The sequence below is a fragment of the Phyllostomus hastatus genome, unplaced genomic scaffold (assembly GCF_019186645.2).
Source record: "Phyllostomus hastatus isolate PE091 unplaced genomic scaffold, TTU_PhHast_1.1 phas_contig_551, whole genome shotgun sequence".
Lineage (NCBI taxonomy): Eukaryota > Metazoa > Chordata > Mammalia > Chiroptera > Phyllostomidae > Phyllostomus > Phyllostomus hastatus.
This window is the reverse complement of record NW_025333909.1, coordinates 141,348-157,157: the sequence shown is the minus strand read 5'-3', so window position 1 is coordinate 157,157 and position 15,810 is coordinate 141,348. Positions and strand designations below refer to the sequence as shown.

The 15,810-nt window shown below is 42.1% G+C and overlaps 1 protein-coding gene across 2 annotated transcripts in view; it reads left to right on the top strand.

Annotated features, from left to right (window-relative positions):
- The first annotated feature begins 1,497 nt into the window (after positions 1 to 1,497).
- OGT (O-linked N-acetylglucosamine (GlcNAc) transferase) overlaps positions 1,498 to 15,810 on the top strand; it is a 51,088-nt gene continuing 36,775 nt past the window's right edge. The window contains exons 1-4 of one of the 2 annotated variants that reach the window (XM_045847374.1): positions 1,498 to 1,753; positions 4,609 to 4,759; positions 5,814 to 6,057; positions 14,378 to 14,446. In XM_045847374.1, coding sequence (XP_045703330.1) covers positions 1,717 to 1,753; positions 4,609 to 4,759; positions 5,814 to 6,057; positions 14,378 to 14,446 — 501 coding nt within the window. In that variant the 5' untranslated portion in view covers positions 1,498 to 1,716. Of the gene's footprint in view, positions 1,754 to 4,578; positions 4,760 to 5,813; positions 6,058 to 14,377; positions 14,447 to 15,810 lie in introns of both variants that reach the window. The other variant, XM_045847373.1, reaches the window with a different exon arrangement.

Genomic DNA, 15,810 nt, shown 5'->3' with positions numbered 1-15,810 from the left:
CCCAAATAGCCTGCCTGACTGGGAACAGGACCTGGTATTTAACAACAAGATTTTTAACTTAATTAGCTAGCCCCGCTAATCAGTTATGGCCTAAACATCTGCCAGTGGAATCTGAGAAGTCTCTTTTAAAAGAAAAGCTGAGTTTATTCACCACACATGGGGCACTTAAGATAGGGGAGTGGGAAACGCATTACCAGTTAAAGAAAAGCAAGAGAAGAGGTTAGTACCCAATTTCCAGGAGAGTTACTGCATGTGATGGGGAAAACATCAACATTAGCATTTTTCTCTGTGCTCATATGCATGATTAACAGTTTATGAACTATCTCAAACTAATTAAAGCAGAACTTAAAGTGGTCATATGGCTAGGTAGTATAAAAACGTTTTGAATAGTCACTGACTTGTTTTCCTAGATCAAGGATTTTTTTGACATAAAAAGTCCTTTATAATAATTTCTTGATGATGTGGCAAGCTACCTTAAACCATTCTGGAAAAAGAGATGAGGTATAAATAAAATGTCTACACAGTGGACTTGAAATTGTAGGAGGATCGTAGCAACTGATTTGTTCAAGGAAGTGCAGGCAATTGCAATTGAATCTAGAGGCGTGGTTTAGGCAGACCGGCAAGTGAATTCATTTATCATTGTTGCACTGCCTTGAGCTAAGTGAAATCACCGATTGTGAGAATTTGCAAATCTATGAGATGAAAATGAAGTAACTCAGAAGAAAGTCATGGATTTTGACGAACATTAGTTACCATTAACATTTTTATGGCTGCCTTTGGAGTGCAAATTCTCAGCATGTCCATCAATTAGGAAGCGTTTGTCCTAATAATGTGAGAAGTTTCTGAATAGCAAAACGATTTTGAGGTTTCGGGCTGAAGAGTCACAATCTGAGACGTTTCGGTACATTTGGCTTTGTGAAAGGACCACTCTTTTTCATGAAAGTGCTTAAATCAATGGCTGAAGTCAGAATTAAGACGTGTTCAAATTGGAGCCTTCTCCTCCATCGTTTCAAACAGTTCAGTCTCTGAAAGATAACCATTTTAAATTTAGTTGCTCATAATTGACCCAATCAGCTTTGTTACCATCCATTTATTACCATCCATTTGTTTTTGTAGGAATACAGTTGATTAAAGTTTTGTAGACGCTTTTGGCATTTACGTTAACATCTACGTTATTGGTTAGGTAATAGAGTACACCACTTGGTCAAAAATGTGTTGGTCACGTGTTTCGATTTCTTTTCAACCTTCCGCCTCTTAAAAAGCAAATAAAAAAAAAAGAACTTGGACACTCCTACCCCAGACAGTGCCCTAACCCCAAAGCCGAGTTGACAGGAATACTCCATTGCTCCCTGGACACAATCCTGTTTGTCGCAATGGGCCCTGCGCGGAAGGTTACCCAGGAGCTCACAGTCATTTTGTAGGTAGCACTGCTTGCCGCGCTCCTTCCGCGCTGGTACTTGATTGTAAGAGAAAGTAGTTCCGGCCCGTGTTGTTTCGGCGGAGGAGCCGTCGCCGCCATTTCAAGACCGTGAGAGGTAGATGGGCAACCAGAATTCCTAAGGTTCGAACCCTATAAGTGCTGTCGCCGCTCAAGCCTGCCAGAATACTGGTACGGCTGCTGCCCTCTCACTGCTACCTCTAGAAACGTTCTTTCAAGTAGCGGCGGCACAGCGGGACTCAATCACTCTCTTCTCGCTCTCCCTTAAGAAGATCCAGATGGCGTCTTCCGTGGGCAACGTGGCCGACAGCACAGGTATCGGTGTCCCTTTTACCTTGGCAGATGCCCCCTTGGGGTCTCGCGCCGTCCTCTGCCTTGCATCACCCCCTACCTTCCCTCCAGCCATCCCCATGACATCAGTGGCATTGCTGAGCTTTCCGTCGTCTATAGGCATCTGATCGGGTTTTGCACAGTTGTCTGTTCTGCAAACATTTCCCCTTCTTTGCTTTTTGCTTCCTTTCTTGCTTTGTTTAAGTCTCACCAATGCACCAGCTTCCCACTGGCTCGGGACGCTTCTGTCACCTGCGCACGCTTAGAATGTCTCGGAATGGACTGCGTTGGAATCCCTGTCCTTTCACTTTCCTCCGCTACCGTTTTCTCCCCTAATTGAGCTCACCGCCCCCTCCTCTTCCCCTCTTTCATCCCCTTCTTCATCACCCTCTCCAGCCCTTTCTCCTTAGCCGGATTTGGTCCTCTGTCAATCCAGGGCGGGGGTGCCATTCCGATGTAATCATATCCTCACTTTGCATCACTAAAGGATGAGCTAAAGCGCCTCGGTGTGCTACAAGTCGCCTCGAGACGACGGGTTATCCAGCAGCACCCCGCCGGGCAGCGCTTTGCTAGTGTGTTCCTTCGGTTGAGCAGCCCCAATATAGATTGGAAATTTCCAGGGGTTCCTTTTGCCAGCGCCCAATTCCACCCAGCCTGGATTTCCCACCCGGCCCTCCCTCCCCTCCCGCGGGGAACCACACCCTTTCCTTTGCGAGGTCGCCAGTCCAGCGGTCCACTTCCTACCTTTTGGGAGAAACCACCCTGGTGCTGGTGCTGGTGCTGGTGCTGGTGCTGGTGCTGGTGCTGGTGCTGGTGCGTTGGCCACCCTGCGGGGCCGGGTTGTTGCTTTGTGCTACTTTCTCCTTGTATTCATCCGCCGCCGCCTCTGGGTCTTCCATCCCCATTCTTGAGCTCAGTATCTCTTTATTCATAGGACGTGTATTTTTTTTTTTAAGTTTTCATCCTTGCTTGAAGAGTTTGTAAAGCAACTGGAGTGTTGGCTGCACAAGTGCAAGGCGGTTGCCCTTTTAGACAATTCAGTCAAGAGCATTTGGTACTAAAAATAAGAAAACAACCAAATTATAGGAGTGTCCTTCAGCTGCCTTTCCCTATTGAGGCTATTTGGGGCGGGAGGGGGGGTAGTTTGGGCCACACTTCTAAGGTTTCCCATGAGATTCTTTTTTGTTGTTGATTCTCAGTTGAGATCTATCCCGGGTTTTATTTATTGTTTTTGGACATTGCGAGGTAATAGGTGACTCTCCAGTCGTATTTTGTCCATGATTGTAGGTAATAGGATTAATAGTTAGTGTTCCCCTCCCTCCCAGGGGTTTTCTGGGATTTAAGGTTTGTACTAGCTTGCCCTTTTTAATGTGTGTTATTCTTCTATTCGAGAGAGGGTTGTCATTTCAAGTGCTGAAACAGATAAATGGCTTTGAAAAGTTGATCAAGCAATGTGTTAAAATAAGGAGTTAAGAAGTTCTAGAGACTTGCCTAAAACATAATTTTTCTAATTTCTATTAGAGAGATAACCTCCTCCAGATTTAGATGCAAAGCCTTTCTGCCTGTGTACTAGTGGTCAGCTATGTATTCTGTTCAGGAAATTTTACTTTGCTTTCCTGAGTATACAGATCACTTGGCAGGTCTAATGCTTGGGGAGCTTGGCTCAAATATGACCTGGTCACTGTGACCTTGGTAGGATTTTAGGTAATTTGTGCATGGTCTGCCATTGCAACCACGTAGTGAAATTCCAGTAACGTATCTTTGTTTAAAGTATTACAGTTCACACTTAGGTGTGTTGTTCTGTTACCTGCTCTCCCCGCTTTATCTTTATGTATCTGAGTTAACTAACTTAGACACAGCAAAGTGCTTTCATTTATTATATTCATTCTCTTACACTGTGTCAAATGATTTTATATTTTAGTGTTTTCACGTTCTTTTAAGAAACCATTGCAGTTGTAGGTGACTGCTTGGGTTATATGGGTTGTTTGCAAGGTCTTAATGCTTTTGTCAGTTTCAGAGCTCTTTGGAAAATGCTGGTGTTAAACCAGCATGGGTGGGATTTACCTAATTTGCTTTCATTGTAAGTTTGAGATGGTAGAGAAGCAATATAATCTTGAGTATTTGAAATGTTTCATGACCCCTTTAAATATTTTGGCTCTTGACAGATGAATTCATGTTGTTTATCAGCTGCTTTAAAAATAGTGCCTTGTTTCCAGTGTTGCCTTTAATTTAAACAAATTAAACTGTGAGGTATATGAAAGCGCCAACATAATTTTCAGTTAAAAACACGCCTTGTGTTGTCACCCAGGTTAAGAGATAGATTGTTACGAGTATACCCCTCCCCCTCCCCAACCCCTCCCCCCAAAACCAACCTAAAACATGGGACAAAGTATTAAGCTTCCCAGTAGTTTATTCTGATGTTGTTAAATATCTGTGATCTTGCAAATCACGTTTTGTATTTTGTTGCTATATGTTAACTATAAGGAGTAATGTTTAATGAGTTTTTAGATGTTACCGTTCATTGATAATGTAAATACAAAGTATGCTCATAAAATGTAATCTTATTTGAAAGCAAGTATTTCTATCTAGTCTGGGAAAGAAAGTTAATGGATCAATTCTAAAAATGCCAATTCTGCACCTGATGTTAACTGGGGGTTATAAATTATGTGCAGAACACTCTAGTGCTTTACATAGTTTCAAGCGTTTTCATCTTTAAGTTTAATATGCCATGTTTTTACATTTTTTTTGTTTGCATTTCTAACTTTTTGTTTTCCCCCCTCCTTCCCTCAAATGTTTTGATGACTCTCCAGAACCAACGAAACGTATGCTTTCCTTCCAAGGGTTAGCTGAGTTGGCACATCGAGAGTATCAGGCAGGAGATTTTGAGGCAGCTGAAAGACACTGCATGCAGCTCTGGAGACAAGAGCCAGACAATACTGGTGTGCTTTTATTACTTTCGTCTATACACTTCCAGTGTCGAAGGCTGGACAGGTAGGAGATGTGGGGGTACCTTCTGGTGATTGCTGCCTCTGGATGCTGAGCTTGAAAATGATACTTAAATATTTGAACTTGAAATGTTTCCAATGGGTTTCACCCGAGCCACCAATGCACATCTGCTGTCTTGTCCACTTGTGACGTGCCCAGCTGCCAGTTTTTCTCCCTCCTTTTGTGGTGGTGGTGGTGGTGGTGGTGGTGGTGTTATCAGTATGACTGGGGACCATTAAGATTTTTCCACCTGAGTCTGCCGCTTACTTAACTCTGTTCAGGTAATAAATATTCCCAGTATAAACAACATGTGAGCATCCAGTCTCACCTTTGTAAGACATGTCATCTTGAGGGACAGAATACTTAGAAATAATGGTGTGTGTGCTGTGGTAGGAGGTGCATAAGTGATTCTAGTTGCAAAGACTGTCATTACATTATGCTTTGCTACTTTTAGCTAATCAGTTGAGTTAATCAAAAGGGGCAGAATCTGTGTTCTTGTCCTTTTAATAAATTGTCATTCTGGTTTATTGAGGCATTTTAAAGATGTGCGTCATTAAGTCTTACCAACAAATGGAAAGTGAGACTCATACCCATAGTGTTTTCCTTCTTGATCTTGAGATCATAGTTTACAGTGCGGCAGTTTAGTAATAAGACTAGTAAGAATTTTATCTCAGAAGGAAAAAAGAGCTTTCCATTTTGAAATGTACACTACCTCCACTTTTGAAAAACTTCATTTCTAAAATTTTTCCTGTGCACTAGTTAAAAGACAATTTTTTAATAAAGATTTTTATTAATTTATTTTCAGAGAGGGGAAGGGAGGGAGAAAGGAGAGAAACATCCATGAGTGGTTGCCTCTCGTGTGCCCCCTACTGGGGACCTGGCCCGCAACCCAGGCATGTGCCCTGACTGGGAATCGAACTGGCAACCCTTTGGTTCGCAGGCCGGCACTCAATCCACTCAGCCATACCAGCCAGGGCTAAAAGATGATGTTATTGTTACATAATTAGCAATAGCACAGGGTCGTGCGTACACCTGCATCAACACTTTTCGCCTTTTCCAGATCTGCTCACTTTAGCACTCTGGCAATTAAACAGAACCCCCTTCTGGCAGAAGCCTATTCAAATTTGGGGAATGTGTACAAGGAAAGAGGACAGTTGCAAGAAGCAATTGAGCATTACCGGCATGCATTGCGTCTCAAGCCAGATTTCATCGATGGTTATATCAACCTGGCAGCCGCATTGGTCGCAGCAGGTGACATGGAAGGGGCAGTACAAGCTTACGTCTCTGCTCTTCAGTACAATCCTGTGAGTATAATTTTAGTAATTATTTGCCCTTCACGAAAGCCTATAAAGAAACATAACATAGTTTGATACTTCAGACATGGAACAAAGTTAAGAGTTTACAAATGTTTGTCTACTTAAAATGGTGAAATTGCTTTGATCAGGTCTGTATCATGTTTTTTAAAATTTGTTTGATCTAGCAAGTTATACTCGAAAACATAAAAATTATCCTTATTGCAAGAAACTGTGTCTATGTTTTTATAATGCCTGTGAAAGTCCAGAATACATGACATTGTTTTTTGGGCTGTTTTGATTACATTTGGATAAGCACTGGTAGGTGTTTGCAACAGGTAATTGGTTTTCAAGGATCAGTGGACAGTTAAAACAAGATGACAATATATGGATCAGTGATAAGAAAATGAGGCTGCACAATTTGTTCCTCAAAATTCCATTTCCTTTCAACATAATTAGAAGTGGTAGAGTTGAGGTGACAGTATCCACATCAAGCTTTTTGAAGAGTTCTTGTTTATTGGTCGAAATTGCAGATGTTTTCTGGAGGATAGGGGCAGAGCTGGCAGGCATTAATTAAGTTCACATTATGTCAAAGTCTCTGAAAGATATGCAAGAGTAAAAACTTTCCCTCACAACTTTTGATGTGGTTAGGGATAAGGTAGATTGGAACTAGAAAGGTAAGAGATAAAGGGAGCGATGGAAGGAGTCCAAAAAACTTAAGAATGCATTCCCAAGCTATGTTGTCAACACTTTCAGTTTTGCAGCAACTCTGGAAGTGCTTTATAATGAGCTGTTATGGGTTGCATTTACTGAAAGTCTACTTTCTGCTCAAGACACTGGGGCAGTTGCTTCAGATGGTGGTCTTAATGCTCACAATGAGCATTCAAAATAGGTGGTATTATTTTTAATTTGACCAATTAAGAAAAAAACAGACTCTGGGGTAATGTAAGTTAGGGGGGGTCACACAGCTAGTAATGATGAAGGGGGTATTAAAACCTGAGACTGAATAGCTGGAAAGCAAACACCCAAGAGAGAAATAAAAGATGAAATGGGGGTGGCATGCCCAGAGGGCATGAACCCCTCAAACCAGCCCCCCGGAGCACAGTTTGAAAATCATTGATCATTTCCTGCTCTCCCTTCATCTCTATTTCCTATTTTATAGGTTAAAAAACTGAAGCTTGACACAGTAGTTTGTGCAAATATCTGAGATCACTTTTTCTCATGATATCTCATGTTATCATGATTTCTCATGATAACAATTATTTTTTCAGTTGATTTTTAAAACATTTTAAAAAGATTTTACTGATTTTTAGAGAGTAGGGAAGAGAGGGAGAAGAGAAGCATCAATGTGTGGTTTGCCTCTTGCGCCACTAACTGGGGACCTGGCCCACAACCCAGGCTTGTGCCCTGACTGGGAATCGAACTGGCGACCCTTTGGTTCGCAGGCCGGCACTCAATCCACTGAGCTATACCAGCCAGGACTTTTCAGTTAATTTTGAGAGTGTAAATTAAAAAAAAAATTTATCCTCACCTGGGGACATGCTTATTTGATCTTAGAGACAGAGGGAGAGAAACATCAATGTGAGAGAAAAACATGGATCAGCTGCCTCTAGCACCTGCCCCGACAGGGCTCAAACTTGTAACCCAGGCATGTACCCTGACTGGGAAATGAATCTGCGGCCTTGCGATTTACAGGAACATGCTCCAACCAACTGAGCCACACTGGACAGGGCAAAATTTTTTTTTCATTCATTGCTTTTTGTTTGAATACAGTGAAAAGTCTCCCAGCTATCCTCCTTCTTGGAGGTAGCCATGAAACCAATTTCTTATGTATTTTTCAGAGATATTAATTGCATCTCCAGGGTCCGGCAGAAGTAAGCCCTGCTTGAGTGTGGGTGTAATAATTTATAGTTTTAATTGGAACATTTTACCTAAAATGTCATTTGCTGTACTTGAGTGTGATATTGTCATGTTACAAAATTACATGCTTATGATTTTATAACAACAGATTTTGTAATAAAAGAAGGGCGTTATTTGTGCTGGCTCCTTTGTATGTAAATCTGAGTGCATTTTGTAATTCGTATTACAGTACTATGCCGCTAGTTACCAACAGAAAGTTTTAGAAAACCCTGTTGTGTGAGCTGCCACTGGGGCTCGCACCCTCTTCTCGCCAAGGCTCGGTGCTCACTTGTGCACTTAGTTGTTACAGTTCAATTCTGGCCCTTGATTAATCAGGGCTGGTTTCACCCTCCACTTGCTGATTGAGTGGAAGCTCCCTCGTGCCCTCTTCCATAGCTGTGGTTCCAAACATCTTGAACTCTGATCCCCTTGGCTCAGGTTTCCAGTTACCTCCATGTGGCGCAGGGCGGTTGTTGGCACTCACAGTACACCATACCAGAGGAGTGCGATAAGGAGGGAAAGCCGAAGTGGGAGACGGAAGCATGGTTTCCAATACCTAACCTGTTAAGAGGGAGCTTATCATTACGTCCTTCCAAAGAAGATAGCACTAAAATAAATCATGGCATTGCCCCCTGAAGGCATCACAGAGCTATGCATCTCCATCTGGTTCTGTTTCTACTAGTGGAAAGTGCTGCTTTATTTCTCTGTCTTTACCAGTAAGAATGAAAAAGGCATTGTGCAAGCTGCCTTGATTTCCCCTAAATATACCATAGCGAGCGTGTTTTAATGTATTTCGGGATATCTAGTCTTGACTCAATTTACCGTCAAATGCCAATGTCAGTTCGGTGCTGGCAAAATCTTGAGTCTGTTCCTGAGTTGTGCTCCTGCTGGCAGTGCGTTGTTGGCCTGAATTATAGATGTAGTTTGTATTCTATGAAAAATAGTTAAACACACTCAGGGTATTTTGGTTTTGCAGCAGTGAAAGAGTGTTAAGGTAGTGCTCTTTTTAAAAACATGTTTTATTTATTTTTAGAGAGAGGGGAAGCAAGGGAGAAAGTGGGAGAGAAACATCAATGTGTGGTTGCCGTGCACCCCCCTACTGGGGACCTGACCCACAACCCAGGCATGTGCCCTGGGGCCCTGACTGGGAATCAAACCGGCGACCCTCTGGTTCGCAGGCTAACACTCAATCCATTGAGCCACACCAGCCAGGGCTAAGGTAGCGTTCTTGGTAACCTGTTTTTCAGTAGTGTTTAACTCTTTAAGCTAATGGTATATCTATTTATAAGTTACTCTGTGACTTGAATATAGAAATTACTTTTAAAGCAGCTGTTTCATATTTTTGCGTTCTGAATTGTCTCTTGTAATGATGGATGATTTAATAAATAATTTCACTAAAATTTTAGTAAAAATTGTAGTCCATCATATTTGAAGGTGCTATTGTAGCTGGTAATTTTTCACACAATGGGTCAGTAGTGCTGCCCATACCTGGCAATCCCTTTTATGAATTACGTGTAAAATTGTCCTTTGTAAAGTAGCTGTCTGTAATCCTGAGTTTCTCTAAGGAACCCTGTTTCTGCGTCTATAGGTTGTTGAACCATCGCTTCTGATTTGATTGTGGATGCACGGCACTGAGAGTGACCCGCATCCTGACATCACGTGTTACTATCATGTTAATTATTCCTGTTGCTAGCCTCACTTATACAGGAGCTCTGCAGGAAATCATATATATATTTAAAGAGTTTATTTTTATTATTTATTTTTAGAGAGGGAAGGGAGGGAGAAAGAGAGAGAGAGAAACGTCAATGTGCGGTTGCTGGGGGTCATGGCCTGCAACCCAGGCATGTACCCTGACTGGGAATCGAACCTGCGACACTTTGGTTCGCAGTCCGCACTCAATCCACTGAGCTACGCCAGCCAGGCGAAATCATATATTTCTATTCCTCTCTGCCCTGCTGTTTAAATTTGCCACGTGTGTCACACTTAAATATGAGTGCTTATTGTGTGTACAATGCTTTGTTAGGAATTGGGGAGATGTGTTGGGGGAAGAAGTTGTGGATTATAATATGAGACAGGATCTGACCCATGAAGGATAAAAGGTGTAGGTTCCTTGGATGATCAGGGTTGGAGAGTATTAATCAGAGGACTTTTCTTGAGTGGGCGCTTATAACCTAAGCATTCTGTAGGAAGGCAAATAAATAGCAAGTCAACTTCCTTGGCTGAAGCGGTGAGTCAAGCAGTAAGAAGGAGTGAGTGTAGCAGAGGAGAGTCAGTTGGAAGGTTTAGAAAGAGTAGAGAGGCGGAGGAGTTTGAATTTAACTTAAGAGGCAGTTAAGAACTGTAGGTTTAAATCAACCTGATCTTACTTCATGTCCATGTGTGTGTATATTTAATAGGTGGTGAGGGTGGGGTGGGGGAGTTCTAAGAGGAAAGGCAGGAAGCAGATGCTATCTTAGGAGGCGTGGATATACAGGAAATTCTTACTCATTTCCATCTCATTACCTTTATTCATACTTTTCCCCTTGTTTACAGTGCCCTCCTCCTTTGTCTATCAAAGTCCTACTCATCCTTTAAGGCCCAGCTTAAATTTCTTTTTTTGAGTTTATGTACTCTAAAATTCTTTACCACCATCTGGGCATTTGATATGTATGTGTCTCGTCTTTCCACATAGATTGTAATCCCCTCTAGGGTGAGGATGCTATTAGTTTCTTTTCTCTACAGTTCCAGATATGATACTGAATTGAATAAAGGTTTGCATAAAAGGTGTTAACCTGGGAATGGATAGAGTGGGCCGGGTTTGAGAAACGTATTCTCAGCCTGGCTGGTATGGCTGTCAATTGAGCACCAGCCTGCAAACTGAAGGGTCGCCGGTTCGATTCCTGGTCAGGGCACACACCTGGGTTGTGGGCCAGGTTCCCAATTGGGGGCATGCAAGAGGCAACTGATTAATATATCTCTCCCTCATTGATGTTTCTCTTCCTCTCTTTCCCCCTTCTCTCTCTAAAAAGTAAAGAAATAAAATCTTTAACACATTATATAAAAAAAGAAAAGTGTTCTCTTAGACGTTGTTTTGAGTTGACAAATGAAACAACATATGCGTTAGGTTTTGAACTTTTGGGAGAGTGGTGGTAATTCTCCATTGAAGAATTGCCACCTTCATGCATAAGGTGTTCATGCATAAGGTTCGGAGCTTCAAGTGGGAGCATCAGATTTCACTGTTACATTTACTTTGTATTTAGTATGGTATGTTTTATGTTTTTTTTTTTAAACTGCCTTATTGATTATCTTACAGTGATCTTGGAGATCATCTATTTTTAACTACAGTCATTGTGCTAACGTGATTTAGTATGCTGTAATGGATCTCAATGATATAACTGAATATAGATAGATACACCGTCAGGACTGGGGTGGCAGCCATCCAAGGGTTTATAGAAACTAGAGGGTAAAATTATGCAACAGTTGGCTATGATGTATAGCCCATTAGGGTCATTGTTGGAGAATTATTGCAAGACTTGTGATTATTATGGCTCAGAAAAGACGTAGGAATTGGTAAAAGTCCAAAGCTATGTATAACCACAATAATTGGGTATAGTGGGAGCTCGTGTGAACAGAATAGATGCTCAGTCTTGGTTTGCAAAAACAGAAGGATAGCCCTTAAAGTGTAGGGAAAAATCATACGAAGTAGATATTGAGATTATAACATTCATTACTTCTGACAGTATAAATAGGGTTAAAAAGTGCTCAGACTCATGAGGGGAGGAGAAGTCTGTAATAAGAGCAATGATATTTATAATGTTTTGGGAATTACTGTTAATATTAGCTTCTTATGCTTGAGGTCAGTAGAGACAGCCATTCTCTCCCAAAACACCAGTCCCTGCTTGATGGACAGACACATGGGGTAGATCATGGAAATGACCAGTATGGCCAACCGTAAGGGTGTTCTGTACAGCTACACTGCGGGAAACCATGGATTTCTATTCCCCTCTGCTCTGCTATTTTTAAAAGATTTATCGATTGATTGATTGATGATTGATTGATTTTTAGAGAGAGGGTGAGGGAGGGAGAAAGAGAGGGAAACATCAGTGTATGGTTGCCTCTCACGTGCGCCCTACTGGGGACCTGGCCAACAGACAGCCCAGGGGTGTGCCTTAATTGGGAATCGAACCGGTGACCCTTTGGTTCGCAGGGCAGTGCTCAATCCACTAAGCCATGTCTGCCAGGGCTGCTTTGCTATTTTTTTATGGTTTCCTTTGCATCATCTGAGCCCCTAAAATTCGTGAATAGCATAAGTGTTTAGTTTCCTATTGTGGTCTGAAAAGTTACCACAAATAGTGTCTTAAAAATAATACAAATGTTTTTCCTTACAGTTTTTATAAGTCTGGGCACAGTGTGGCTAGATTTTCTGCTCCAGATCTCTTCCTGAAATGAATGTGTTGGCCAGGGCTACTCATCTTGGTCTTGGGTTCTCTTCCAAGTTCACTGGTATTGACAGGAGTCCCTTTTCCTGCTAGCTGTCAATAGGGGACAGCTCTGAAATCCCAGAGGCTGTCTGCAGTTCTTGCCACGTGACCTGCCCTGCAGGTAGTTCACACTATGAACACTTGCTTTCTTTCTGGCCTGCTGGAGCACATTTCTCTGACTTGCTCTCTGTCTGCTCTGCTGTTTAAATTTGCCATGCAAGTGTCACATTTAAATATTTGAGTGCTGCCCTGGCTGGTGTGGCTCAGTGGATTGAGTGATGGCCTGGGAACCAAAGAGTCGCTAGTTCAATTCCCAGTCAGGGCACATGCCTGGGTTGCGGGCCAGGTCCCCAGTTAGTGGCATGAGAGGCAACCACACATCGATGTTTCTCTCCCTCTCTTTCTTCCTCCCTTCCCCTCTGTAAAAGTAAATAAAAAAATTTTTTTGAGTGCTTATTTTGTATACAAGACTTTGTTAGGAATTAGGGGAGATTGTTGGGAAAAAGTTGTGGATTATAATATGAGACAGGATCTGACCTATCAAGGATAAAAGGCGTAAGCTCCTTGGATGATTATTGTTGGAGAGTATCTGCTGGCTGGCTTTCAGTTCTCCCGATAGATGATAACATATAATCACAAAAGCTGCTTATCGGTAAAATTAATCACCTGGTTCTAATGCAGTGGCACATAGGATAATATATGTGATGATACTGTGGCGCATTTGGCAAAATTTCACTTTCTGTGACTTAATGCAAGGCTCTTCCACCCATGGAACAGTTTGGAATGATAAGCCTGTACTCCCTATTGCCATTGTCTCTGCTTGTTGACTGACAGATTTGACTGACAAAGGCAGAAAAAGGATGCATAAAAATTTAAACTCACTGTTCTGATGACGGGTCTTTTTATACTGATGAACGGACTGGTGAGTCAGATGAGTCAGATGACTAGCAACACAATTGTGCTGCTAATGAAAAGCACAGCCAACTGCTTTTCATTATTCACCTATTCAGCTCCAATGGCAGTTAATACTAATGAGTAATCTGGTGGCAGGTGCCAGGATTGAAGCTTTGGTTGGATGGAAATCCTTCTTTCTAACAGTGAAATGAAGTCAGGTTTTAAATTTTTTTAAAAGACTTTTATTTATTTACTTTTAGGGAGGGGAGGGGAAGGAAGGGAGAAAGAGAGGGAGAGAAGCATCACTGTGGGAGAGATACATCAATCGGCTGCCTTTCACGCGCCCCCTACTGGGGACCTGGCCCGCAAAACCCAAGGCATGTGGTCTGACTGGGAATCGAACTGGCTACCTTTCGGTTTGCTGGCCGGTGCTCAATCTACAGAGCCACACCAGCCAGGGCTGAAGTCAGGTTTTTAAAATACGCCTGATAGCCTAGGGCTAGGTTTGCTGATAGCTAGTCATGGCTCAATACTCTTTTTTTACTATGGAAAATTTTTGGCCCTTGATAGAGGAGTGATTCATTATAAGCGTGAACAAAATAGTTGAACAAACATTTTTTTTAACATGACTAACATTTGTGGGGAAGGAGAAGCTATAGTAAGGCCCATAGTTTTTTTTACCTGAAATTGTTGGGATCAAATGCATTTCAAAATCCAGATTTTTTTAGGATTTTAAAGAGATGCTAATACCACATATAGAACTCTCCTAGGTGGGTCTGGAGCAGCGAAACAAATTTATATTTCTGCCCAAAAAGGTATGAGTGTTCACACTAAGTGGGCTCAGTAAATTATATAAATAACTTTGTGCCACTTCAGGCCAGGCTGAATCATCAGATGAGTTTTTGGAACTTTTTGGAATTTGAAATTGAGGCTGAGGGATTGCGGTTCTGTACTTAATATTTGTCAGGCAGTGGCTTTAGACGAAAATAAAATGACAGGAAGCTGGATGCATACAATTATTTCAAGCTGCTTTTGGTTGCGAATGAGTGTAACTAATGTCACCGTCTCTGGATTTCCAGGATTTGTACTGTGTTCGCAGTGACCTGGGGAACCTGCTCAAAGCCCTGGGTCGCTTGGAAGAAGCCAAGGTAGGTGTTTGCTAGAACACATTTAAACATCAGTGTTATGAACACTTGTACCTTTTGCCAAGTCTTCAACTCTCCATTGAGCTGTCTTCACAAAACAGTCCTAAGAAACTGAGGAAAACTGACGGCATGAATCGCCTCAGACTAGAGCAGGGCCAGGCTTTGGCATATCTGTTCTAAATCTGGGGGTAACGCAAGAACCTGAACGTCTTGGAGCCTTTCTGCTGAGCTAGATCATCTCTATAACAATGGGCTCCGACGTGATCTTATGTGGGAATAAATAACATTCCTTCAAATCTGAGGCTTGCCTGCTGGTGACAAGCAGAGCGCCTGTGATTTGGCTCAAGACGCCTTATGATGCAGGTGCCATTGAAAGTGCTGCTCTTCTAAGTCCTTTGTGGCTTGTAAGTGGAGAAGAACTTCATCCAAATGTTACCCTGTAATACTGGCATTTAAATTCTTATTTAACCTTCCTCCCTTCATCTTCCTCACCCTTTTTACAGTGGAAGAAAGGCTGTTAAAATGATTGCAAATTAAACAATTGGAATGTCCTGCCCCTTCTTGTCCCCACTCCCTCCTCCAAGTTCCCTTTTCCTCTTTTCCGATCCTAGTCATCTGCCTTCTTTTCTTCTTTACTTCCTTCTTTTACTCCTCCCCACCCCACCTCCTTAAAAAAAAAAAGGACAAAGCTGGTTTGTTTGGGAAATGGACTGATCGAAAGAAAACTTGCCAAAGTGGAAAGGTGGCTTTTAGCATTCTGTGTTTCCAAATAATGAATTTGAACACCAGGTTGGGTTATTAAAGCATTTGGTATAATTTTAAATTAAATTTATAAATGAAATTGCCTTGTTACAAGCCACCTTACGCAACCGCGCTGCAGGGGTGAGGAGTGGGGAGAAACCAGAATGCTTCTGAAACTCCCACCTGTTGCTCTGAGCCCCACGCGCATGCTAATGCGTGGAGTGTATGCGCAGCGTAGCTGTCTGTTTGCTTCATCCAGGGAGGAGGAAGGCTTTTTAGCACCATCTCATGTTCAAAGGCACTAGTTTTAAGTGCATAGCTTGTAAATTCTGCCGACACTTTGGATTAACCTTATGTAGGTTTCCAGCTAATGAATTGTAGTAATTGATTTCAATCTTAGCTGATAAATCCAATTGGTAATTTATAGAACAAATATTCGCTAAGCTCCTATTACTTGTCACCCCACCAAGCGGACAGCTAACATGAATTGCACTTCACTGCAGCTTTAGAGATCGGTTTAGGCTGAGACATTGCGCCTGCCTTAGGTTGCTGACTTCTTTATTTCAGAGCTCTGGAGACACCTAGTTTGAAAAATGTTATTCTGTTTTTGTGAGAACTAGTGAACA